This window comes from Tachyglossus aculeatus, chromosome 22 (genome assembly GCF_015852505.1).
Source record: "Tachyglossus aculeatus isolate mTacAcu1 chromosome 22, mTacAcu1.pri, whole genome shotgun sequence".
Lineage (NCBI taxonomy): Eukaryota > Metazoa > Chordata > Mammalia > Monotremata > Tachyglossidae > Tachyglossus > Tachyglossus aculeatus.
The window spans coordinates 34300892-34328222 of NC_052087.1; the positions used below are offsets into that span (position 1 = coordinate 34300892).

Here is a 27331-nt window from a genome sequence, read left to right on the forward strand (position 1 = left end):
AGAGCACTGTACTAAGCGCTTGGGAAGTACAAGTTGGCAACATAGAGACAGTCCCTACCCAACAGTGGGCTCACAGTCTAAAAGAGCCCGTTATTATTATTATTATTATTATTATTATTATTATTATTATTATTACTGTGTGGTTGAGAAGTACGGAATAACCTGTTCACAAGTAGCTCAGACTCTAACCTGGGGGAGAGGCGGGAGATGGCAGATTGTGAACACTTCACTTTGGACATTCGGTCTAGAGTACCTTGGGCTCTAAAAAATTAAATAGGTAACAACAAAATTCACTTGCGCAGGGCAGCAGCGGCTTAGGCCTTCATTCATTCATTCATTCAATCATATTTATTGAGCACTTACTGTGTGCAGAGCACTGTACTAAGCGCTTGGGAAGTACAAGTTCATTCATTCATCATTCATTCATTCAATCGTATTTATTGAGTGCTTACTGTGTGCAGAGCACTGTACCAAGCGCTTGGGTAGTACAAGTTCATTCATTCATTCAATCGTATTTATTGAGCGCTTACTGTGTGCAGAGCACTGTACTAAGCGCTTGGGAAGTACAAGTTTATTCATTCATCATTCATTCATTCAATCATATTGAGCGCTTACTGTGTGCAGAGCACTGTACCAAGCGCTTGGGAAGTACAAGTTCATTCATTCATCATTCATTCATTCAATCGTATTTATTGAGCGCTTACTGTGTGCAGAGCACTGTACTAAGCGCTTGGGAAGTACAAGTTCATTCATTCATTCATTCATTCAATCGTATTTATTGAGCACTTACTGTGTGCAGAGCACTGTACCAAGCGCTTGGGAAGTACAAGTTCATTCATTCATCATTCATTCATTCAATCGTATTTATTGAGCGCTTACTGTGTGCAGAGCACTGTACTAAGCGCTTGGGAAGTACAAGTTCATTCATTCATCATTCATTCATTCAATCGTATTTACTGAGCGCTTACTGTGTGCAGAGCACTGTACTAAGCGCTTGGGAAGTACAAGTTCATTCATTCATTCATTCATTCAATCGTATTTATTGAGCACTTACTGTGTGCAGAGCACTGTACTAAGCGCTTGGGAAGTACAAGTCGGCAACATCGAGAGACGGTCCCTACCCAACAGCGGGCTCACAGTCTAGAAGGGGGAGGCAGACAACAAAACAAAACATATTAACAAAATAAAATAAATAGAATATGCACAAATAAAATAGAGTAATAGGCCTTCCCAGACTGAGCCCCCTTTTTCCTCTCCTCCTTCCCATCCCCCTCCACCCTACCTCCTTTCCCTCCCCACAGCACCTGTATATATGTTTGTACAGATCTATTACTCTATTTATTTTACTTGTACATATTTACTCTTCTATTTATTCTGTTAATGTGCATTTAGCTTTAATTCTATTTGTTCTGACGACTTGACACGGTCCACATGTTTTGTTTTGTTGTCTGTCTCCCCCTTCTAGACCGTGAGCCGGTTGTTGGGTAGGGACCGTCTCTCTATGTGGCCGACTTGTACTTCCCAAGCGCTTAGTACAGTGCTCTGCACACAGTAAGCGCTCAATACGATTGAAGGAATGAATGGGAGAGAGTCGAGGGCGGAGACTCAAGTTTACTGTGCAGAAGCAGTGTGGCTCAGTGGAAAGAGCCCGGGCTTTGGAGTCAGAGGTCATGGGTTCAAATCCCGACTTTGCCAATTGCCAGCTGTGTGACTTTGGGCAAGTCACTTCACTTCTCCAGGCCTCAGTTCCCTCATCTGTAAAATGGGGATTAACACTGTGAGCCCCTCGTGGGACAACCTGATCACCTTGTAACCTCCCCAGCGCTTAGAACAGTGCTTTGCACATAGTAAGTGCTTAATAAATGCTACATATATATAAAAAAAGCAGTGGTAAACCGCTTCTGTACCTTTTTACCAACAAACCTCAAGGATACAGTACCAGAACGACCGCAGATGGAGGTGAGAAGTTCTGGGAGAGATCAGGCCATGGAGTCGTTATGGGTCGGAAATGAAAGACAAGACAACGACGTGGAGGATGGGGAAGCAGCGTGGCTCAGTGGAAAGAGCCCGGGCTTGGGAGTCAGAGGTCACGGGTTCTAATCCCGGCCCCGCCACTTGTCAGCTGGGTGACTTTGGGCAAGTCACTTCACTTCTCTGGGCCTCAGTTCCCTCATCTGTCAAATGGGGAATAAGACTGGGACCCCACTGTGGGACAACCTGATCACCTTGTAACCTCCCCAGCACTTAGAACAGTGCTTTGCACATAGTAAGTGCTTAATAAATGCTATTATTATTATTATTCTCTGTGCTTCAGTTCCCTCTTCTGGCAAATCCAGGAGGCCTTCCCAGACTGAGCCCCCTCCTTCCTCTCCCCATCCCCCCCGCCTTACCTCCTTCCCCTCCCCACAGCACCTGTATATATGTATGGATGGATTTATTACTCTATTTTATTTGTACATATTTATTCTAATTATTTGATTTTGTTAATATGTTTTGTTTTGTTCTGTCTCCCCCTTCTAGACTGTGAGCCCACTGTTGGGTAGGGACCGTCTCTATATGTTGCCAACTTGTACTTCCCATGCGCTTAGTACAGTGCTCTGCACATAGTAAGCGCTCAATAAATACGACTGAATGAATGAATGAAAATGGGGATTAAGACTGTGAGCCCCACGTGGGACAACTTGATTACCTTGTATTCCCCACCCACCCACCCGGCCATCAGCACTTAGAACAGTGCCTTGCACATAGTAAGCGCTTAACAAATGCCATCATTATTATTATTTTCCAAATTCCAAAGAATAAAATTAAAGAAAGTAGGTGGAAATGGCAGAAAGGATTTCGGTTAGACATAGAGCATTTGCTGATTTTATTTTGTTAGTATGTTTGGTTTTGTTCTCTGTCTCCCCCTCCTAGACTGTGAGCCTGTTGTTGGGTAGGGACCGTCTCTATATGTTGCCAGCTTGTACTTCCCAAGCGCTTAGTCCAGTGCTCTGCACACAGTAAGCGCTCAATAAATACGATTGATTGATTGATTTTAGCAGTAGAGAATGGAGTCTATCTTGCATAGAGATCTTTTTTAAAAAATAAAATAAAATAATGGTATTTGTTAAGCACTTACTACGGGCTATGAACTGTTCTAGGACCGGGGGTAGGAACAAGGGGATCAGGTTGTCCCATGTGGGGCTCCCAGTCTTAATGCCTATTTTACAGAGACACAGAGAATTTAAGTGACGTCACACAGTTGACTAGGGGCAGAGGCAGGATTAGAACCCACGACCTCTGACTCCCAAGCCTGTGCTCTTTCACCTGAGCCACGCTGCTTCTCTCTTAGAGAGACCCATATCTGTCTACCAGCTCTGTTATATCACACCCTCCCAAGTTGTTTGTAGAGTGCTCTGCACACACTAAGTGCTCAATAGTGTGCTCAATAGTTCTCTCACGCTGGAGAAGCAGCGTGGCTCAGTGGAAAGAGCCCGGGCTTTGGAGTCAGAGGTCATGGGTTCAAATCCCAGCTCCAACTGTCAGCTGTGTGACTTTGGGCAAGTCACTTAATCAATCGTATTTATTGAGCGCTTACTGTGTGCAGAGCACTGTACTAAGCGCTTGGGAAGTACAAGTTGTCAACATATAGAGACAGTCCCTACCCAACAGTGGGCTCACAGTCTAAAAGTTTTAACTTCTCTTTGCCTGAGTTCCCTCATCTGTAAATGGGGATTAAAACTGTGAGCCCCCCGTGGGACAACCTGATCGCCTTATAACCTCCCCAGCGCTTAGAACAGTGCTTTGCACATAGTAAGCGCTTGACAAATACCATTATTATTATTAAGTATGATTAATTGATCATAATGATGGTATTTATTAAGTGCTTATTATGTGGAAAGCACTAAGTTCTAAGCCCTGGGAAGGTTACAAGGTGGTGAGGTTGTCCCTCGGGGGGCTCACAGTCTTCATCCCCATTTGACAGATGAGGCCCAGAGAAGTGAAGTGACTTGCCCAAAGTCCCACAGCTGACAATTGGCGGAGCTGGGATTTGAACCCATGACCTCTGACTCCAAAGCCCGAGCTCTTTCTACTGAGCCACGCTGCTTGATCTGTCAGGGACTTAGACTGTAAGCCCCGAGTGGGCCAGGGACCGTGTCCAACTGGCTTAACTTGTTTCTAGCTCAAGTCCTTTTAACAGGCAAGTCGCTTACCTTCTCCGAGCCTCAGTTCCCTCATCTGTCAAATGGGGATGAAGACTGTGAGCCCCCCGTGGGACAACCTGATCACCTTGTAACCTCCCCAGCGCTTAGAACAGTGCTTTGCACATAGTAAGCGCTTCATAAATGCCATCATTACTATTATTATTATAAGTATGATAGCTCAATAAATATGATTAGTATGTTAGCTTCAGTTTTATCTAGAGGGGGAAGGAATAATAATTGTGGTATTTGTTAAAGCGCTTACTAGGGACCAGGCACTGTACTAAGCACAAATAAATTGGGTTGGTCACAGTCCCCACCCCACACGGGGCTCACTGTCTTAACCCCCATTTTACAGATGAGGTAACTGAGGCACAGAGGAAGTGAAGTGACTCGCCCGAGGTCACACAGCAGACAAGTGGCAGAGCTGGGATTAGAACTCAGGTCCTTCTGAGTCCCATACCCGGGCTCTAGCCACTAGGCCACGTCGCTTCCCTAAGGAATGACAAGATGAACTCTGGAGGGCCTGTCCTGGTATTCTAACCACACCGAGTTCCTTAAAAGAGGATGCTCTGTAAGTGCAAGGAGGTGCCAGGAAGATTTTATTATAATAATAATAATAATGATGGCATTTGTTAAGCGCTTACTATGTGCAACGCACTGTTCTAAGCGCTCCCTCCCTCGGGTATTAGGAGGAATGCCAGGATGGGGTAGACCCCGCAGAAACAGATGCAAGGGGACAGCCAGAAGTCGGGAGGAGAAACTCAAAGACGCACTTCTCAAGTATACAATTTGTTTTTATTTACAATACCCTATAAAAATGTAAATTTAGAAACTTTAATTTTTTATTAATCAGAACCAAAACAAAGTAGAAGCACGGAAGGAGGAAATGAGAGCACTGTCCACTCGATTGGCTGTGAGGGAGGGCGGGAGAGGCGATAGGTAGAAATATTCTGGAGGTGATGGTGGGGAGTGGCTGGATAAGCATTATTGGGAGGAGGGACGACTGAAGAGGCTGGGGCTGGAGAGGGGACAGAGAGAGAAAGAGAGAGAGGTTGTGGGAGGGAGGTGGTTATAACGGAGAATTTCACTGGTTATACAATACATACAATGTGCAAAACGTTCCTTTTCTTAAATAAAATGACCCCTCCTCCCTGCCACATTCCAAGAGGTACAAACAGAAGGGACGGGCAGGCGATGATGATGGGAAAATTCATTCAGATTCAAGGGTCCCAGAGGGTTGTACCTGCTGGGTATCAAACCCAGTCCCCCCGATCATCTTGGTGAGGGAGAAGGAAAGAGGAGGGGGCTCGTCCTGCTGGGGGTCAAACCCAGGCCCCGTGGCTACCTAGGGGGGTGGGACTGGGCGAGGGAGGATGGTGGGGGCGAGGACAGCCGCTCACACGCCGCCCAGAGAGGACGGGGGGCCTTCCAACCTTTATTTCATGATTACGGTTGGAAAGGGCCTCTATCCATCAAGGTCGGAATCCCGCGGAGGGGTCGGGGGGTGCGGTGCGAGGGCAACCGAGGGGTGACGGAGGGGATGGGGGCTCTCTGAGCATTCCCAGGAAGACAGAGTTGAGTGTGCAAAGAGGAGCACGCGAGAAACCCGCCGCCCGCCCGCCCGGCTGAAGCAGGCCGGCCGAGAGGGCCGTCCGGGGCGGCCGGCCGAGGAGGCGAGGGGAGGAAGGCACAGACCTGCGCCTGCCTGCTGCAGCTGGGGCGGGGAAGATGAGCAGGACCGACCGGGGGCCGTTTCCCCGGGGCGGGAGGGGACGACGGAAAGATCGGAAGGGGCTCTGGCAAGCTGGGATGGTGGGCAGGCCCCTTACAAGAGACGGGGGCTAACTCTCCAGAGAGAGCGGGATACTTGGAGTCGGGGCGAAAGAAAACTCACCTAGTAAGGCTCCAGAGAGAGGCACAGACTGAATCCTCCACCTCTCAGCAGACAGCTTTCTACAGGGCGGACAGAGCGAGCGGCCAAGGACTACCCCTTCTCCGACCCCCTAAGTCGGCGGCCTCCCTCTCCGGACCCCTCTGGGGAACCGCACGGGACGGGCGGGCGGTCTTTCTGCCTAACTCCCTCTCGTCCCCGGAGACCATCTTTCCTTGGGGAAACCGTGAAGGGAGACGAGGAGGACGGAAGATTCTTGAGCGGGACACGGGGGAGAGAAAATCCTCCTCGGGCGGGCTGACTTTCTCACTAGTCCCTCAGTGACAGGGACGGCGGAGGAGCAACGGGACGGGCCGGTGGTGGTGGTGGTGGGGAGTCCCTCGGGGGCTTTGCGGAAAAGAAAATCAAGAATGGGCAGAGGGGGCCGGTGCGCGGGGAGGGAAGGGACGTGCAGAGGTGGAACTGAAGAGCGAAGGGGGAGAAACCAGTGGAAGTCACACCCAGCCAAGTTCACAGAGCAGTGGGGCAGGCAGAGGAGGAGGAGGGTTGTTCTCCACACACCGGATATCTACGGGGAAACAATCCCTCCCGGTTTTGCTTTGGGGGGGGGAAGGGGCCGTCGCCCCTCCCACATTGAAAACACTCCATTGGTGATGGCAGCAGTGCAGGTGGCAGGAGGCGTCAGGGACGTGGAGATCCTTCACCGCATCCCTTGAACCAACCTAATGGGACAGACCGGGCCAACGGTGGAGGTGCGGGGCAGGGGAGGAGGAAGGGAGGGTGACGGTGAGGGTTGGGATCGCTCCCCCCTTCTCTCTACCCTCAACCGGAGCGAGCCCCGCGTCTCCAGCTCAGCCCCCGCCGCGGCCTCGACCGCTCCGGGCTCCGCCTCCCACCTCGACGTGGTCTCCCTCACTAGCGGAGCCTCCGATCCCGTGACGGTCCGGCCCGCCGGGCTCGTACTCACTGCAGCTTCGTCTCCAGCAGGTTCAGTTTCTGTCGGTCGACGTAGCGGGAGAACAGGGACGCGAGGTTTGCGGGCGTGGAGACCGGCTTGGCCAGTGCGGCCTGGGGCACCCGCAGGAGTTCTCGAGTCGCCACGAACATCAACTCTGTCCTAGCGAGGAGAGGCCATCAAGGCGACGTGAGACAGGCGGGAAACGTGAGGGCCTCGGGGCCGGAGGGCCGTGTCTGACAAGGCTTTGGGGAGACTCACCACTGGTTGTCCTGCATCAGCTCCGTGGCGGCATCGGAACTCTGCAGCTCCTCTCCCCGGCTCAGGATCAGATAAAGCAGCGACAGGCCAAACTGCAAGGCAAGAGGCCAGGGATTAGGCAACAGACCTCGCCCGCCCTCAAAAACGCGCACGGTCAGTCCGGTCTCAATCCCTAATAATCATAATGATGGCATCTGCTAAGCGCTTACTATGGGCAAAGCACTGTTCTAAGTCCTGGGGGGGATACAAGGTGATCAGGTTGTCCCATGGGGAGCTCACAGTCTTCATCCCCATTTTCCAGATGAGGTCACTGAGGCTCCGAGAAGTTAAACCCAAGGTCACACAGCGGACACGTGGCGGAGCCGGGATTCGAACCCATGACTTCTGACTCCAAAGCCCGGGCTCTTTCCACTGAGCCACGCCGCTTCTCTGGTTCCCTAAGAACCAGACCCGTTAACGTTTCTTCTCCTCGTCACCATTCCCCCGTGAGATCCGCTGTCCTCGCTGTAAACGTAGGCCGGTCTTGAAGGAGGACACCGGTTAGGTCTCAATCAGCCCTCTTCTTGGTCTGCGGATGGCCTCCCTGGATATGCCTGACACGGGAATTCCCCCAGTCTACTCTAGGCCCTGAAACAGACGAGGCTAAAAGGAGCCACGGGAGGGTAGAGCAAGGGAGGAATCATGCTCACGCCATAAACTGGGGAGGAACTTTACCTCCGGAGAGATGAAACACGACAGGCCAATGGGAACCTCCTCTCAGGGCTTTCTACTACTCCAGACTGTAAGCTCATTATGAGTTGGGAGTGTGTCTGCTCTCTCGTTATTGCTCTGCACACAGTAAGCACTCGATAAATAAGACTGACTGCGCCCTCTGGACAAAGAGCACATAGTCCAAAATAAACGCGAATAATCAAACAACTGATCACCGCACCTTCGGTTGTCGAGAGGGCAATGGGTGCATAAAGCAATCTACAGGCCGGCGTCTCAATGATAACGGTATTTGATAAGCACTTACTATGTGCCAGGCCCTGTACTGAGGGCCGGGGTGGCTACAAGCAAATGGGGTTGGACACAGTCCCTGTCCCACACAGGGTCACAGTCTCAATCCCCGTTGTACAGATGAGGTAACTGAATGCATAGAGGAGTGAAATGACTTGGCCAAGGTCCCGCAGCAGAGAGCCGGGATTAGAACCCGTGACCTTCTGACGCTCAGGCCTGTGTTCTACCCACTACGCCACGCTGAGCTTTTTCCCAGTGGGTCTCCAGCTCCAGCTGCCTCGGTTGGCTTCGTTCTTCCTCCCTGCTGCCCCGTGTCCCGCGGTGCCCCTCTTCTTTTTCTTACGCCTTCCCTGTTGTGACTTGGGCCGTCTCCGGTCCTGCCAGGGCCAGGGCAGCGTCTCTCCTTGGCTGGCAAGGCCAACCTGGGGGTCACTACCCCTTCCCTGTCCGGGTTCGGGATGGATGAAGGCCTCTGGGAATAACTGGGAGGATCAGGGGCAGGGAAAGTAGGTGGCGACGGGAGATTAGGAGTCCCGACAGCCCTAGAAGTACTCGTCGCCCTCAGCCGAGGCTCCCAAAAAGGGAGGAGGAAAAAGACCAGAAAGAACTGTGAGAAGCAGCATGGCTCAAAGGAAAGAGCCCGGGCTTTGGAGTCAGAGGTCATGGGTTCAAATTCCAGCTCCACCAATTGTCAGCTGTGTGACTTCGGGCAAGTCACTTCACTTCTCTGGGCCTCAGTTACCTCATCTGTTAAATGGGGATTAAGACTTTGAGCCCCCTGTGGGACAACCTGATCACCTTGCAGCCTCCCCAGCGCTTAGAACGGTGCTCTGCACATAGTAAGCGCTTAATAAATGCCATTATAAAATAAAATAAAAAATAAGGCGATCCCAAAAGAACCACGGGACCCTGGTTCTCCATCGGGGTCTGGAGCTTTGCTTTAACAGGTTGTGTTAACGTTCTGACTTGTCGCGCTTTATCTATTTACGCTCAGGGGTTTCATTTTAATAATAGTAATAATAATAAAAATTGTGGTGCTTGTTAAGTGCTTGCTAGTGTGCCAGGCACCGTACTAAGCACTGGGTCAGATACAAGACAATCGGGTTGGACACAGTCTCGGTCCCACAAAGGGCTCCCAGTCACAGTTCCCATTTTACAGATGAGGTAACTGAGGCGTAGAGAAATGAAGTGACTTGCCCAAGGTCACACAGCAGGCAAGAGGCAGAGACAGGATTAGAACCCACGTCTTTCTGACTCCAGGGCCTGTACTGTATCCACTAGGCCACGTTGCTTCTCTTTTAGACGAGTACCCTCGGGGCCTCACTACTCAGCAACTCCTAGGCAACATCAATGAGATCGGGCATGTTTGTCGACAGCTTCAGAGCAAAATTTTACTCCTCCTTTTACCTGCAGGACCCACGTGGGCAGCAGTTGCGACGCTTTGTTATTCTGTTCTTCCTGACCACTCAGCCCAGAGCCCCGCACCAAGTGAGTGTTCAAATAAATACTGCTGCTGCTCCTATTACGACGAGAGCCCACTGTTGGGTAGGGACTGTCTCTATATGTTGCCAACTTGTACTTCCCAAGCGCTTAGTACAGTGTTCTGCACACAGTAAGCGCTCAATAAATACGATTGATGATGATTGATGATGTGTGACCCCCTTCAAACAGATTTCAAGGATGAAGAGGCTTTTCTCAGAAATTAGGATGGTGTCCTACATATTAGGGCACCAGGTCCACGAGATAGCAACGTTCAGGGACTGACTTTTAGGACAGAAGACACAAGCGGAGGAAGCCAAGAATTTTACTCTCCTCAGGTCTGGCAACTTAAACGTCAGATGTTTTATAAACCACCCAAATCCCTTTCCCCCTTCTTTGCCCTCCCCATCCCAATCAACAACCTAACTGATGTTCCACTTAGGCCTCCTGGTGCTAAATTTTTAGCTCAAGGAGGGAAAGTGAGAGTACAATTTTCTCCAGTTCTTTAAAAAAATGTGCTCAGGACGTTTAACTGTACGCCGGATATACTCTCAGGACAGGCCACCAGAGAACGGGGAAGAGCACGGACTTGGGAGTCCGAGGTCGTGGGTTCTAATCCCCTGTCTGCCACTTGTCAGCTGTGTGACTTTGGGCCAGTCACTTCCCTTCTCTGTGCCTCAGTTATCCGTAAAATGGGGATTAAGACTGTGAGCTCCACGTGGGACAACCTGATCACCTTGCATCTCTCCCAGTCCTTAGAACAGTGCTTGGCACCTAGTAAGCGCTTAACAAATACCATTATTATTATTATTATTATCCTGTTCTGTAGCAAGAGGCCCGGTCACTGCCAACTTCCCTCCAATTTGGTCTTGGGTTCCAGTCCAAGGTTTTGATCGCTCAATCACCAGCATGTATTGCGTGCTTATTGTGTGCGAAGCACCGTACTAAGCGCGCAGGAGAGGGCAATGCAACAGAGTCGGCAGCCACGCTTCCTACCCATCAGGAGCTTATAGTCTAGAGATTGACGAGGGTGAGAGAAAGAAGTACCTTATTCTGGAGCACAGCGGTGAGGTGCGGGTTGGCAGGGGCTGGTGCGGATGAACTTTGAGGTAGGTTCATTAACTGTTGCAGAAGGCTGGTGACAGTCGCCGAGGGGAGATGATAGAGGAAGAGGGAGAAGGGCCTCAATAAATAAGGCAGCACCTGAGGGAAAAGGGACAAGAACATCAAATGCCAACATCGCGGACCACGGGTGCCTCCGAAAGAAGGACGCATTTCCAGCCCAAGAGAGATGGAAGTCGGTTGTACTACACAACTGAAGCGACAAATCTTGGCAAAAAAACAATTCTAAGGAAGCTGGGTCTGGGCCTGCTGACAACGTCCTAAATCAATCCATTCATCCATCAATCACTGTGCACTGACTGCGTGCAGAGCACTGTACCAAGCGCTTGGGAAAGTGCAATGTAATAGACTGGTTAGACGTGATTCCTGTCTGCGAGGGGCTTCCGGGCTCCAGCGGGAGAAAGACTGAAGATTAAGTGCTGGGGGGCTGGGGTGAGTATCAGAGTGGTTAAAGGGTATACGGTCAAGTACACAGAGGGGAGGGTGGAAAGGGGATTTGAGGGCTAAGCCAAGGAAGGCCTCCTGAAGATGGGATTTTAGGAGGGTTCTGAAGGTGGGGAGAGTGTTGGGCTGGCAGATAGAAAGGGGGAGGGAGTCGTTGAGGGAGGATGTAGGCAAGAAGTTGGGTTAGATGATTTAGAGGTTCAGGGGGTGTGCTGGAATTAGGGGAGCAGAGTGTGTGGACTGGGTTTTGGTAGGAGATAAGCGAGGTAAGTATTTATTTATTTTGTTAATTATAATAATAATAATAATCACGGCATTTGTTAAGCGCTTACTACATGCAAAGCACTGTTCTAAGCACTGGGGTGGATACAATGTGATCAAGTTGTCCCACGTAGGGCTCACAGTCTTAATCCCCATTTTTACAGATGAGGTAACTGAGGCTCAGAGAAGTTAAGTGACTTGCCCAAGGTTACACAGCAGACTTGTGGTGGAGCCGGGATTCGAACCCACGACCTCTGACTCCAAAGCCCGGGCTTTTTCCACTGAGCCACGCTGATGTGCATCTAGCTTTATTTCTATTTATTCCGATGACATGACACCTGTCCACATGTTTTGTTTTGTGGTCTGTCTCCCCCTTCTAGACTGTGAGCCTGTTGTTGGGTAGGGACCGCCTCTATATGTTGCCGACTTGTACTTACCAAACGCTTAGTAAAGTGCTCTGCACACAGTAAGCGCTCAATAAATATGATTGAATGAATAAATGATTAGAACCCACGACCTCTGACTCCCATGCCCGAGCTCTTTCCACTGAGCCAGGCTAATTCTCAGTCTTTAAGGCACTTGGTATTCACTCCATCTTCAGCCCCTCAGTATATATGTACATAGCTGTAAATTATTCCTATTAATGTCCCTCTCCCCCTCTAGACTGTAAGCTCGTTGTGGGCAGGGAACGCGTCTGCCAACTCTATTTATTTTACTTGTACATATTTATTCTATTTACTTTATTTTGTTAATTTGTTCTGTTGCCTGTCTCCCCCTTCCAGACTGTGAGCCCGCTGTTGGGTAGGGACCGTCTCTACATGTTGCCAACTTGTACTTCCCAAGCGCTTAGTACAGTGCTCTGCACACAGTAAGTGCTCAATAAATACGACTGAATGAATGAATGAATAAGTAGGAGGGAGAGAGCTGATTGAGCGCCTTAAAGCCAACGGTGAGGAATTTGGTGTGGAGGTGGATGGACAATCTTTGGAGATTTTGGAGCCGGGGGGGAGATATGGACTGAAGATATTTTCAGGAAAACGACCTGGGTGGGAGAGTGAAGCGTGGACTGGAGGGGAGAGAAGCAGGAGGTGGGATGGGGTCAGTGAGGAGGCTGCTTATACAACAGTCAAGATGGGAAATGATAATATAATAATGGCATTTATTAAGCGCTTACTATGTGCAAAGCACTGTTCTAAGTGCCGGGGAGGTTACAAGGTGATCAGGTTGTCCCACGGGGGGCTCACAGTCTTCATCCCCCTTTTACATATGAGGTCACTGAGGCCCAGAGAAGTGAAGTGACTCGCCCAAGGTCACACAGCTGACAGTTGGCAGAGCCAGGATTTGAACCCATGACCTCTGACTCCAAAGCCTGTGCCCTTTCCACTGAGCCACGCTGCGGGGATCAGTGTGGTAGCAGTTTGGACGGTGAGGAAGGGGTGGATTTAGAGTACTGCATGACAGACTGAATGTGAAGGTTGGATGAGTGGAGGAAAATGCCAAAGTTACAGGCTTGTGGGAAAGAGAGGATGGTGGTGGTGACAGGAAAGTAAGGGATGGGACAGGACAGGAAGATGAGGAATTCTGTTTTGGAGCTGTTGAGTTTGAGGAGTCTGTGGGACAGCCTACCACAGATATCCTGAAGGCAGGAGGAAATGCAAGTCTGCAGAGAAGGAGAAAGGTTTGGGAAACATCCGCGCAGAGATGGTAACTGAAGTTGTGGAATTGAGGATTAAACCTACCTAGTGCAATAAAGTTAAAAATGCTTTTCCAAATTGGTTTTGAACCACTAACAGCTACCTTGAGAGTGCAAGTCTCCAGCCACCTGACGCTAGCCGTATCTTCTTTGATTGTTAAGAATAACATACGCGGGTTAATCAAAAGCCTCGCTAAGGCCTAGCTATGGCGCACCAACTTCTTTCCTCATATCGTCACAGCCTGTTACCAAAGAAGGAACGTGTCCACACCGAGAGAATAAGAATCCTATACTTAAATGCTCCATTTGTCTCCCCTGGTTATTTGACCAAACCGCCCAAGGATTATATTTAGGATAATAATTATGGTACCCCTTAAGCGCTTACTATGTGCCAAGCACTGAGCCAAGTACTGGGGTAGATCAAGATCATCATGTTGGACACAGTCCCTGTCTCATATGGGGCTCACAGTCTGTGGAGGGGTGAGGAGGCTTGAATCCCCATTTTACAGATGAGGAAACTGAGGGACAGAGAAGCGATTGGCCCAAGGTCGCCTAACAGGCAAATGGCGGAGCTGGCACTAGAACTCAGGTCCTCTGATTCCCAGGCCCGGCTCTTTCCACTATGCCGCCCTGCTTTATCTTTTCTTTTTCTTGCCAAGAAAGCGTTAAGTTCTAAAATTAAAAAATCTTATTGACACCAAAGGAAAGATGGCCATCCATTCCCTGGGAGACTACCTCATCTTGGGCATCCTTCTTGATCAGAAAAGGCAGGTTCCTAGCTGTTGCCATGAGGATGTCAGCCGCCTGCTCTGGGGACAGGAAAGGGAGGAGACGGGCAACCATCCGCTTCCCTTTCCGGATACACATTATCTGCACAAAATGGTCATCGCTGGGTCTGCCAAGAGAGGAAGAAGAATTTTAACTGTAGTCCACCAATTGGAGCCAAAGAGCTTCCCCTCGTTTGAACCCAGTGAGCCCGACGCATGGGTGGCCCCTTGGAAGGGATTCCTACGCCATGGATCCGGTCACGCTGACGGGCTCTAATGCCCACAGGACAAAATGAGATTGAGTTTTCAGGAGGGATGAAACAGTTCTGAATCTCTTCATCTGTCGGCTCAACCGCCAGGTCGTGGCCAGGGCCTGGCCTACTGATTTCCCTCAGTATCTTCCTGGGAAAACCCCTTACGATTGTAGACTCCTCTAGGCAGGAAAAGCGTGTTTTGCTTCTGTTATACTTTTCCGAGGGCTTAGTATAGCGCTTAGCACTAAGGTGCTTGATAAATGATACTGATTGATAACACCACTAGGAGAAAAATCTACCTAAACCTTCCTTTTTTTGTTTTCTGTCTCATCAGTAGAACCATCATTTTTCCTCGGTCATCAGCTGATTCTCAAAAACCAGTGCTTGAATAGAAATAAAAGTTCGGTTTTCCCTAATAGGGCATTTATCTGGGAAAAATTTGAAATCCCAGCAGCTTTCCAGGCTTCCTCTCAATAACGACCATAAACGTACTCCCTTCCCCTCACTTCCAGAAATTCAAGGAGCGTGGGAATTGCCAACGGGTTCCTCTGTGCAGGTCTATAAGTCACTTTACGTGGAGGAACCCCCAGTTTTCTTTTAAGGGGACAGAGTGGTATGGGAGTCCTGGGAGGCATGTGAGATTCATGTGCTTTCTGTTCCCACGGAGGACCCAAGGATCCCCACCTACTTTAGGTTTCTGAAGTGCCCGGAGCCTTACCTTTCTTGACCAGGCAATTTCCCCCTCAAATTGTCATACATGTCGCAGATCTTCTGCTTTCTTTCGCCCACTAGAGCTGGTCGGTCTTCTTTGAGGCTCAGGAGGTAACGCCTCTCGTAGTCCTCCACGTCAAGGAGCAGGCTGTATGTCTAGGGGACACAAAACGGGCTGGAGTCCGGTGGCCCGGCCTCGCTTTGACTCGGGAGCCCGCACGGCTCTCTGGCTGGTCTCCTGACGGTCGAGGTGGGACCGTCAGGAGGTCCTGCCCACACCACGCATGTCTGCAAGGGCTCCTACAATTTAAGTTGTCACCAAGACAGTTTTGCTTCTGGAAAATTCCTAAGGTTGTAGCTTAAAAGTGAGCGACGGAATGCTGCCGGATCTAGAATGTCATTTCTGGCCATACAACATTACGATTTACTTAAATTGTATATATGTTTGTACATATTTATTACTCTATTTTACTTGTACATATCTATTCTATTTATTTTATTTTGTTAGCATGTTTGGTTTTGTTCTCTGTCTCCCCCTTTAAGACTGTGAGCCCACTTTTGGGTAGGGACCGTCTCTCTATGTTGCCAACTTGGACTTCCCAAGTGCTTAGTACATCATCATTATCATCATCAATCGTATTTATTGAGCGCTTACTATGTGCAGAGCACTGTACTAAGCGCTTGGGAAGTACAAATTGGCAACACATACAGTATGTATATGTATATACATATACAGTACAGTGCTCTGCACACAGTAAGCGCTCAATAAATACGATTGATTGATTGATTAAAAGGTGGATTAAGAGACTCTATGGTTCTCTTAAATAAAACTCAGGCGGTTGAGGCAAAATACAAAACCGCATTTTTTTTTATGGTTTTTGTCAAGTGGTTACTATGTGCCAGGCACTGTACTAAATAATAAAATAATTATGGTAACTGTTAAGTGCTTACTATGTGTCAAGCAGTAGATACAAGCTAATCAAGCTAATCTAGTTGGATGCAGGCCCTGTCCCACGTGGGGCTCACGGTCTTAATACCCATTTTACAGGCGAGATAACTGAGGCACAGGGAAGTTAAGTGACTTGTCCAAGGTCACCCAGCAGGTAAGTGGCGGAGCCGGGCTTAGAACCCATGACCTTCTGATTCCCACGCCTGTGCTCTCTATCCACTGCGCCAGGCTGCTTTACGTGCTGAGGCACTCTATACAAACAAGGACCCCCACTCCCTTCAGATCTCTCAACGACCAACTGAGGGCCGAGAAACACTTCCACCTTCCCACGGAAACTCCACGGGTGTGCTAGTAATTCTGTCCGGTGAATGAATCCACGCTGCTTTCTGAGGCAGGAGCTGGATACCGGCATCATTTTCCACTAAAATAACTGGCAGCTCTTCACTCCACCATTCCCTGGATGTTGCTCCTCGTTTCAGCTAATGACCAAATAGCCACTCCCTTGCTTGGAGATCTGGTGCTTTCCCTAAATTCCCTGAGCGCAGCAACGGGTCAAAGGACTACTCACTTTCTCAATTGTGACGAGCGTCTGACGCCTCTTGTCCCGGACCTGCTTTTCTTTAGTCTCCTAAGGAATAAAAGGCAGGCGCTCCTATCAGGCTTGTAACAGATACAGCTATCTGGGTTCCCACTACTGTAAGATCCAATGCCCACCCCGCGCCCATTCCCATCACGGCGCGGACAAACAGAAGAGGGACAGGCCAAACTTTGGCCTCCACCTGGCTCCGCTACCACACTTACGTCATCCTCGCTACGGGACGTCACCACGGCGTCGATCATTTTCCGGGGGTTGTTCACGCTGGAGACGGTGAGTTTTCCTAAAGAGCCTTCGAACTGCACTGCAAGGGTCAAACACAGAGAACGCAGTCAGGACGCTTCTACTATCGGTCTCTGGGAAACAACTCAACGATGCCCCGCCAATCGTACTTACGGAGCGCTTACTGTGCACAGTGCACTGTACTACACGCTCGGGGAGAGTACAATATAGGACAGACACATTCCCCGCCCACGGCGAGCTTACAGTCTAGAAGGGGAAGAGCAAACTCCAGGATTTCCCTCCCCTGCTTTCCGGGGTTCGAAGCACAGGGAAGGCCGGCGGGCTTGTTAAGACCACCCTCTTTTGGAGGGAGAGGGGGGAGTCTACCTGGCTTGTACGCGTGGTCCAGTTTGGCCACCTGGGGAGTGATGAGTTTGGTGCGTTCCTTCTTGGGGCCATCACCGTGCATCTCCTCCATCGCTGACAGCTTCTCCAGTTTCTCGAAATAGTTCTTAGCCACGGAAAGAGTTGAGTGTCAGGGCACAGAACCACCACCACCACGGTCATTTTTTAAAAATCTTTACTGACTTTTACTCCCTAGGGGCTGGGGCGGCGCCAAGTGGAATGGACGCTAGTTAGCTTATAATGGACTTCTAGATATTTCACTGTTAATACTGAAACCCGCTTACTCTCTGAACTCTATTAATAACGATACAAATGCTATTTCTTAAGTGCTTGCTAAGTGCCAAAGTCATGGAGTACATAGATACAAGATTATCACATCAGACACAGTCCCTGTCTTATATGGGGCTCATGGTCTAATCAATCAATCAATCGTATTTATTGAGCGCTTACTGTGTGCAGAGCACTGTACTAAGAGCTTGGGAAGTACAAGCGGGCAACATATAGAGACAGTCCCTACCCAACAGTGGGCTCACAGTCTAAAAGAGAGTCTAAAAGAGAAGGAGAGCAGGTATTTTAAACCCATTTCACAGATGAGGAAACTGAGGCACAGAGAGGTTGAGTGACTTGTCCAAGGTCAGACAGCAGGCAAGGTAGGGCAACTGGGACTAGAAGCTACGTCTCCGGACTCCCAGCCCCGTGTTTCTTCTACCAAGGCCAAACTGCTATCAACCCTGTGCTCTTTTTACTAGGCCATGCTGCTATCAAAAACAAAACTGTGATAGAACAAAATCGCTTGTACTTTTGTCTGAGATAAACAAAACAAAATCTGTCCTGGCTATCTGAACCTTCAATAATCTACTAACTGTCTCAAATATTTCAAACAATCAGTTTTGGACTATCTGAATATGCGGATCTACTAACTGTCTCAAATATTTCAAACAATCAGTTTTGGACTATTTGAATATGCAGAGCGGCGTGGCTTTGTGGAAAGAGCCCGGGCCGAAGAGTCGGAGGATGTGGGTTCTAATCCTTGGGCTAGTCATTTAGCTTCTCTAGGCCTCTGTTCCATCATTAGGAAAACGAGGATCAAATACCTCTTCTCCCTCCTACTTACGCTGGGAGCCAAAGGTGGGATAGGGACCGCGTCCAATCTACTTAAACTGTATGTAGCAGCATCATCATCATCATCATCAATCGTATTTATTGAGCGCTTACTGTGTGCAGAGCACTGTACTAAGCACAACAGTGTTTGGCACAGAGCAAGCATTTAACAAATACCACAATTATTATTATTAAGCGGGCATGTACTACTGGTAAAGCTGCCCATAAGTGCTCAATAGACTGTGAGCCCGTTGTTGGGTAGGGACCGCCTCTATACGTTGCCAACGTGTACTTCCCAAGTGCTTAGTACAGTGCTCTGCACACAGTAAGTGCTCAATACGACTGAATGAATGAATGTCACTGATTGACTGACTAAAATAGATTGATAGGGTAGAGCAAACTGACTAAAAAGATATGATAGGGCTCCCTTCAAAGCCCTACTGAGAGCTCACCTTCTCCAGGAGGCCTTCCCAGAGTGAGCCCCCTTTTTCCTCTCCTCCCCATCCCCCCCGCCCTACCTCCTTCCCCTCCCCACAGCCCCTGTACATATGTTTGTACAGATTTATTACTCTATTTATTTTACTTGTACATATTTACTATTCTATTTATTTTGTTAATGTTTTGTTTTGTTGCCTGTCTCCCCCTACTAGACTGTTTTCCCACTGTTGGGTAGGGACCGTCTCTATATGTTGCCAACTTGTACTTCCCAAGCGCTTAGTACAGTGCTCTGCACACAGTAAGCGCTCAATAAATACCATTGAATGAATGTACACAAGTGCTTTTGGAGTAGGGGGTGAGACAAGGTGTATCGGGAAAATGGTGAGGGGGAGAGGTGAAAGGGAAGCAGTGTCGCCTAGGTAGAAAGACCTTGGGCCTGGGCGTCAGAAGGCCCTGGGTTCTAACTCTGGCTCTGCCACTTGTCTGCTGTGTGACCTTGGGCAAGTCACTTCACTTCACTGTGCCTCAGTTTCCTCCCCTGTAAAACAGGGCTTAAATCTTCTTCCTACTTAGACTGAATTCCACGTGGGACAGGGACTACATCCAACCTGATTGTCTTGAAGTAATAATAATAATGATGGTGTTAAGCGCTTACTATGTGCAAAGCACTGTTCTAAGTGCTGGGGGGATACAAGGCGATCAGGTTGTCCCACGTGGGGCTCACAATCTTAATCCCCATTTGAGAGATGAGGTAACTGAGGCACGGAGAAGTTAAGTAGCGTGGGCTCAGTGGAAAGAGCACGGGCTTTGGAGTCAGAGGTCATGGGTTCAAATCCCGCTCCCCCAATTGTCAGCTGTGTGACTTTGGGCAAGTCACTTCACTGTGCCTCAGTTCCCTCATCTGTAAAATGGGGATTAAGACTGTGAGCCTCCCCCCTCCCCCCCAACCCGGGACAACCTGGTCACTGTGTAACCTCCCCAGCACTTAGAACAGTGCTTTGCACATAGTAAGTGCTTAATAAATGCCATTATTATTATTATTAAGTGACTTGCCCAAAGTCACACAGCTGACAATTGGCGGATCCGGGATTCGAACCCATGACCTCTGACTCCAAAACCCGGGCTCTTTCCACTGAACCCGGCTGCTTCTCTACCTACCCTAGCGCTTGGCCCAACGCCCAGCACATAGGAAACGCTTAACAAAAATCCATTTTAAAAAGCCCCCCAAAAGACCAAAAACACAGACCAAAAACAATACCACCACCACCTCTCATTAAGGAGAACCAAACCTCTGGGCGAGTTGGAGAACATGGCACTCAGTAAACCGACAGCCTCAGTTAATCAGAACTAAAATAGGGCCAGGCATCAGTTTGCCTTCGAACTTCTAGGATGTTTGGGTTGGGGTGGGTGTGACTGTTAGAACTGTTGAACAGCCTCAGCTGAGGAGCTAGTGTATTCTGCTGCCCTTGTCTTTCATAAAGTTTTTCTTTTTATTGTTTTCATTCACTCATTCATCTAATCACATTTATTGAGCGCTTACTGTGTGCAGAGCACTGTACTAAGCTCTTGGGAGCTAAGTTGGCAACATCTAGAGACGGTCCCTACCCAGCAGCGGGCTCACAGTCTAGAAGGGGGAGACAGAGAACAAAACAAAACATATTAACAGAATAAAAATAGAATAAACATGTACAAATAAAACAGAGTAATAAATACATACAAACATATATACATTTATCTGTCCTTATGTGTCTGCTGCCAACGCTCTCCACCACGCCCATTCTTAGACTAGAGTCCTTTTTGGGGGTAGGGGTGGGAGGGGAAGGACTGTGGCTAATTACCCCATCTTACCTCCTTCCCTTCCCCACAGCACCTGTATATATGTATATATGTTTGTACATCTTTATTACTCTATTTATTTATTTATTTATTTTACTTGTACATATCTATTCTATTTATTTTGTTAGTATGTTTGGTTTTGTTCTCTCTCTCCCCCTTTTAGACTGTGAGCCCACTGTTGGGTAGGGACTGTCTCTATATGTTGCCAATTTGTACTTCCCAAGCGCTTAGTACAGTGCTCTGCACACAGTAAGCGCTCAATAAATACGATTGATGACGATAATTCTTAGCCATATATTCCTCCCTCAGAGGCTAGACAGTGCTTTGCAGTGGTAAGTGCTTAATATATACTATTATTACTAATGCAATAATAATGATGGCACTTATTAAGTGCTTACTGTGTGCAAAGCACTGTTCTAAGCGCTGGGGAGGTTACAAAGTGATCAGGTTGTCCCACGGGGGGCTCACAGTCTTACTCCCCATTTTACAGATGAGGTAACAGGCACAGAGAAGTGAAGTGAGTTGCCCAAAGTCACACAGCTGACAATTGGCAGAGCCAGGATCTGAACCCAGGACCTCTGTCTCCAAAGCCCGGGCTCTTTCCTCTGAGCCACGCTGCTAAGTAAAAGGGAGAGCGTTGATGTTGAGGAGGGGCCTTTAAGTCAATGGTCAGGAGCTTCTGCTCGATGTGGAGGGGAAAGGGACCAAGTTAAAAACAATCTTTGAAAGAGCGACTGCTATAATTAAAGATCTTGGTGTGGAAGAGCTCAGATGTGAGCCCACTGTTGGGTAGGGACTGTCTCTATATGTTGCCAACTTGGACTTCCCAAGCGCTTAGTACAGTGCTCTGCCCACAGTAAGCGCTCAATAAATATGATTGATGAAACAGGGCATTCGAAGTTGCTTCTTGCTGATGGATGAAACCCTAGGGGGCATTTTGATTCCAGGCCCTGCTCTGCCTCCTTTCCACTTGCAAACCCAACACAATTACCACAAACATCAGTTTGGTGTATTCTTTTGGCTTCAAGTACCAGAACGGTGGCTAAACAGGACACCCAAGAAAATGCCAGCAATATTTGCCTGGAAGCCTTTAGGGACCAAAGAGTTACCCGCGGGATGCCTATTTCTAGGACTTACCTGGTAATAGAAGTCATCTAGATAAGGATCAGTGCTTTGCAACTGCATCATCTGGATCTTGGACACCCAGTCCTTTTCTCTCTGCAACATGAGATTGGCATAGGGGTCTTTGCGCAGCTGTTCTTGATGGCTGCTGCGGTGACTCCGATCCCCAGCTGCTCCGTTTAGGCTCCGGTGCTGACTGGAGAGAAGAATATACACGCATGAGGAATAACGACATCAACGGTAATAACAGTAACGATGATTGTGGTCTTGAGATGTTGACTCTGGGTCAACGGGGTAGATACAAGTTGAACAGGTTTAGAGACGTGGCGTGTTTGGTGGCCGCAGCACACGCCTCGGAGTCAGAGCCCCTGGGTCCTAATCCCAGCTCCTCTTTTCATTCAATCGTATTTATTCATTCATTCAATTGTAATTATTGAGTGCTTACTGTGTGCAGAGCACTGTACTAAGCGCTTGGGAAGTACACGTTGGCAACTTCTAGTCTGCTGGATGACCCTGGGCAAGCCACTTTACCTTTTTGTGCCTCAGTTACCTCATCTGGTAAATGGGGATTAATTCTGTGAGCCCCACGTGGGACACGGACTTGTACAACCTGATTAACTTAGATCTACCACAGAGCTTAGTACAGTGCCGGGCACAGGGTAGGTATTTAAGTACCATTAAAATAAAAAAAAGTCTGACACAGCCTCTGTCCCATATGGGGCTCACATTCTACGTGGGAGGGGGAACATTCACTTCACAACGAAGGGAGAAAAGAAATTTCTGCTGCTTTCGTAATAACTGTGATATTTATTAAGTATTATGGGCCAAGCATTGTACTGTGCATTAAGGCAGATACAGAAGCAATCAATCCAGTTGTATATACTGAGCACTTACTGTATGCAGAGCACTGTACTAAGCATTTGGGAGGGAACAATATAACAGACACCTTTCCTGCCCACAATGAGCTTACAGTCTGGGGGTGGGGTGGGGGGAGATGGACATTGATATAAATGAATAAATTACAGATATACACATAAGTGTTGTGGGGCTGGGAAAGGGGAATGACTAAAGGAAACACGTTAGGGTGACAAAGAAGGGTACATATTTATTACTCTATTTATTTATTTATTTATTTATTTTACTTGTACATATCTATCCTATTTATTTTATTTTGTTGGTATGTTTGGTTTTGTTCTCTGTCTCCCCCTTTTAGACTGTGAGCCCACTGTTGGGTAGGGACTGTCTCTATGTGTTGCCAATTTGTACTTCCCAAGCGCTTAGTACAGTGCTCTGCACATAGTAAGCGCTCAATAAATACGATTGATGATGATGATGATGAGTGGAAGAAAAGGAAAAGAAGTCTGGGGAGGCCTTTGGGAGATGTGCCTTTAATTAGGCTTTGAAGGTAGGGGGAAATGATTGTTGAATGTGAAGAGGGAGGGCATTTTATGACAGAGGTAGGGCATGGGCGAGTGGTCGGCAGTGAAGCAGACGAGATGGTGGTGGGTTGGCATTACAGAAGCAAAGTGTGTGGGCTAGGCTGTATTAGACAGTAGTAATAATAATAATGGCACTTATTAGGCACTTACTATGTGCAAAGCATTGTTCTAAGCACTGGAGATGAGGTAGGAGAAAGCAAGATGATTGAGTGCTTTAAAGCCAATGGTGAGGGGTTTCTGTTTGATGCGGAAGTGGATGGGCAACCACTGGAGGTTCTTGAGGAGAGAGGGAACAGGGACTTAAGGTTTTTGTAGAAAAATGATCCGGGTAGCAGAGTGAAGTATGGACCGGAGTGGGGAGAGACAGGAGGCAGGGAGGTCAGCAAGGAGGCTGATACGGTAATCAAGGCGGGATAGGATAAGTGACTGGATTAATGTGGTAGCAGTTTGGAAGGTCGAACCGACACGATTTGGTGATGGACTGAATGTGTGCTATGAATGAGAGAGGAGTCAAGGAGGTTTTCCTAAGGTTTTGGGCTTGTGAGACAGGAATGACAGCTGTGCCACCTACAGCGATGGGAAAGACGGGGGAAGGACAGGGTTTGGGTGGGAAGCTATGTTCTGTTTTGGACACGTTAAGTCTGAGGTGATGGCAGGGCATCCGAGTAGAGACGTCTTGAAATCAGGAGGAGATGTGAGACAGCAGAGAGGGAGAGAGAGCAGAGGTGGAGATCTAGATTTGGGAATCAGCCGCACAGAGGTGGTAGTTGAAGCCATGGGAGTGAATGAGTTCTCCAAGGGAGTGGGTGGAGATGGAGAATAGAAGGGGACCCAGACCTGAATCTTGAAGGACACCCAGAGTTAGGGGGTGGGGGCAGAGGAAGAGCCGGCAAAAGACACTGAGAATGAGTGGCCAGAGAGATAAGGGGAGAGCCAGGAGAGGACAGTGTCAGTGAAATCATCAGTCCCTGCTTCGCAAGTGGCTCACAGTCTAAGTAGGAGGGAGAAGGGGTACTGAAGCCTCATGTACAGATGAGAGAACTGAGGTACCGAGAAGTGAAGTGACTTGTCCAAGTTCCCACAGCAGGCAAGTGACAGAGCTGAGATTAGCACGCAAGTCCTCTGATTCCCAGTCCTCTGACTCTTTCCACTAGGCCACGCTGATGCTCTCCATGGCAATGCAGCACTAAATTATACTAATATAATGGTAGAATTTTATAGTTTTTGCTTGAAAACTATTTCCCCACTTCACCCCAAAGTAAAATTAAAAAGAGAAAGGAAGAACCCAAATTATAATAGATATATCACTGGAAACAGTTGCCAAGATGTTAACAGCTGATAACAACAAAGAGACCCAAGGAGAGCCTTAAAAGACGGATAAAGCCACAATACAGCAAGTTCAAGGATATACTGATGAAGACAGTAACAAGTTCAATTACTCTGGCTCAAAATAGAGCCAATGTTAAAAGATCAAAAAAAGAAAGATCCCAAAGTTTGGTAAGAATGTGTTATGAGATTAGAACCACAAAAATTTTGGTGCACATTATTTTTCTAATGTCCGGAATAAAGAAAACTGGACCAAATTCCCCATCTGCACAGATCTATAATTAACCCAATCCCCAACCCCGGCCATAAGAAACTATTTAGCAAGTACTGTTTACTGCGTAAAAAATAGCGGTGGCCATAGAGCCTAAATCTGAGCCTTGCAACAATTCAGAGATTTGCTATGAAGAGCCTGGAAAAGGTCATGACGTGCCGATTTAATAATTGCCACAAAAATACAAACTGTCAATTCCATGGTGTTTCCAGTGACAATGTATGGATCCAAAAGCTGGACAGTGGAAAAAACGGGATAGAAAGAGCATATACTATTTTGAAACGTGGTGTTGGAGAAGGCTTTTACAAATGCCACGGACTGCCCCAAAAACAAACAATGGGTTCTGGAGCAAATTAAGCCAAAGTGGTTTTTGGAAGGCCAAATGACTCGCCTTAGATTAGCATATTTTGGACACATCATCAGGACGACTAATTCTCTGGAGAAGACACTAACGCTAGGCAAAGTCCAGGGAAAACGTGGAAGAGGCAGGCCAGCAGTTAGATGGATAGAAACCATAACAACGATAACGGAAGAACCGTTAACAAGGTTACGGATTATGGCAGAAGACGGGATGCTCTGGAGAAAATATATCCACAGAGTCGCTATGAATTGGAAACGACTCCACGGCACTTGATAATAATAATAATAATGTGTCGTTGCAAATTTGCTTTCGTAACATGAATAAATTTAAAAAGAAAAGATCAGCCTGATGGCTGGCAGGACACTGGAACTATCGAAGCAATACCTGCCTTCCGCAACCTCAGGGTCTTTCAGAGTCAAAGTAAGAAAGTGAAGTGCTTTGAGCAATTCAGTAGAGCGCTACGTTAAAATCTCAGAACTGAAGTGCTGAAAGAGACCGTAAGAGGCTACAGACATAGCTCGTCTCCCAACTTCCAGATAAGACTATATCTAACCGATCCAAGACAAACTGGTTTCAATCCGATTTTGGAAATGGAAATTTGAGCTGAACACACACTATCAATTGTGGGTAATTTCAGCCCAAGTCATAATATTAATAAGGGTTGTACTAGCCCCTTGAAATGATATGTGGTGATTTCCAAAGTGCTCAAGTCTTTCCATCTATATTTCCTCACTGATTCCCAAAGATCCCTATGAGGTAGGAAAGGAGCAAGGAGCATCAACCCTATATCAACTTATCCTCTGGGAGACTAGTAAGAATTTTCTTGTTACGGATCAACAGACTGTGCCAATGCTGGATTGCTCTTTTTCCCCAATTAGTATACAAAGAGGAATACCCTCATGGCAACCAGATCCTGGAGGGCACTGCCCGCACGCCAGAAGAACTAGCAGGAAGACAGACAAATGCTCCCTGATGAGATTCACGGAAACCCACTACTCACTTTCGGTTCTGCTGTTGTCTCTGGTGCAAGAGTCGTCGATGCTGGGGATGGAGGTGAGTTGTGTCTGGCCTGAACATCTGGGGATGAGATCTATAGGGATGGGAAAAAGAGTGAGGAGGGCAGAACTGTCATCAAGGCCAGGGAAAAGTAGCTAAGCGAGCGGTTTTGAGTCGTCGTCCTTCTGCGCGACTTTCACTAAGATTCAACGTAGAAGCCCTTGGAACCCAATTTTAAGCTTATGAGAACTAGCTGAAGTACGTTCTAGGCTAAGGATACCAGACGACAGAATTCTCCAGTTCAGAAACACCTCTTTTGGAACAAGTTTTCCACATATTTTAACATTTCAGCACCTCCACTGGCATTCCCCCCCAGCGAACGTAAGCTCCTTGTGGGCAGGGAAAGGGTAGCTCCTTTGTCTGATACTTTCCAAGCCTCAGCTTCCTCGTCCGACCTGCTCTCTGTTCCCCCCTCAAACTCTGAGCCCCATGTGGGACAGGGACTGTGTCTGACCTGCTTACCTTGTATCTACCCCAGTGCTTGGCACGCAGTGAGCGCCTAACGGATTCCAAGATTAGCACTATTCGCAAGCATGCTCATTTCTTTAAAGTATGACCAATGGGCTAATGGGGGGGGGGGGGGGATATGTCTTTTCTTTGTTTTTTTTTTTGTCCAGCTGAACAGCGAAAGGGCTCTATGGATCTATATACTCTCCCGGGAGGCTCGACTAAAATCCGAGTTCTTCGGCTGCCTACGATAAGGTGATTTTTTTTGTACCTTAGGTTCTGTAGGTGAGCCCCTGGACACGCGGGGTGCTGTTGGGAAGGAGGCGGTAGCGGCGGTGGGGGTGTGGGAGGAGGGGGGGCCCCAAAGAAGGCACGGAATCCTGGGGCGGGTGGCATCATCTGCCCAACCCGCCCTTGCAACAACTTGGGGTTCATGGAGGCAAGGGGGCTCCCGACAAGTCCAGAGACCCGGGCAAACTGGCTGGGAGACATCCGTCCAGCCTAGAGGAAGGAGCAAAGAGAGGCAAAAACTTTAATCCGCCTTCAGACGAAGCCACCCCAGTTAGAAGAGCCGACTCCACACTTTTATCCCCCAGGGAGCAAAGGACGTGGACTTTGTTAACCACTTGGAGAGAGAAAGAATAGAAAAAGGGAGAGGCTATGGGGAGAGAGAGGTGGATCAGATGACAGGACCTTAGGGAGGGGGAAAACTGAGCATTCAACTTCAGTAAGAAAGGGAACA

The 27331-nt window shown here is 48.2% G+C and overlaps 1 protein-coding gene across 6 annotated transcripts in view; it reads right to left on the minus strand.

Annotated features, from left to right (window-relative positions):
* Nucleotides 1–4960: 4960 nt before the first annotated feature.
* PATL1 (PAT1 homolog 1, processing body mRNA decay factor) overlaps nt 4961–27331 on the minus strand; it is a 47503-nt gene continuing 25132 nt past the window's right edge. For 2 of the 6 annotated variants that reach the window (XM_038764434.1, XM_038764433.1), the window contains exons 8-19: nt 26861–27090; nt 26087–26176; nt 21705–21885; nt 17175–17298; nt 16772–16869; nt 16539–16598; nt 15029–15177; nt 14025–14184; nt 10817–10972; nt 7292–7383; nt 7043–7192; nt 4961–5202 (exon numbers count right to left, since the gene is read on the minus strand). In XM_038764434.1, coding sequence (XP_038620362.1) covers nt 5169–5202; nt 7043–7192; nt 7292–7383; nt 10817–10972; nt 14025–14184; nt 15029–15177; nt 16539–16598; nt 16772–16869; nt 17175–17298; nt 21705–21885; nt 26087–26176; nt 26861–27090 — 1524 coding nt within the window. In that variant the 3' untranslated portion in view covers nt 4961–5168. Of the gene's footprint in view, nt 6798–7038; nt 7193–7291; nt 7384–10816; nt 10973–14024; nt 14185–15028; nt 15178–16538; nt 16599–16771; nt 16870–17174; nt 17299–21704; nt 21886–26086; nt 26177–26860; nt 27091–27331 lie in introns of those variants that run through there. The other 4 variants (XR_005455671.1, XM_038764435.1, XM_038764436.1 and 1 more) reach the window with 4 other exon arrangements.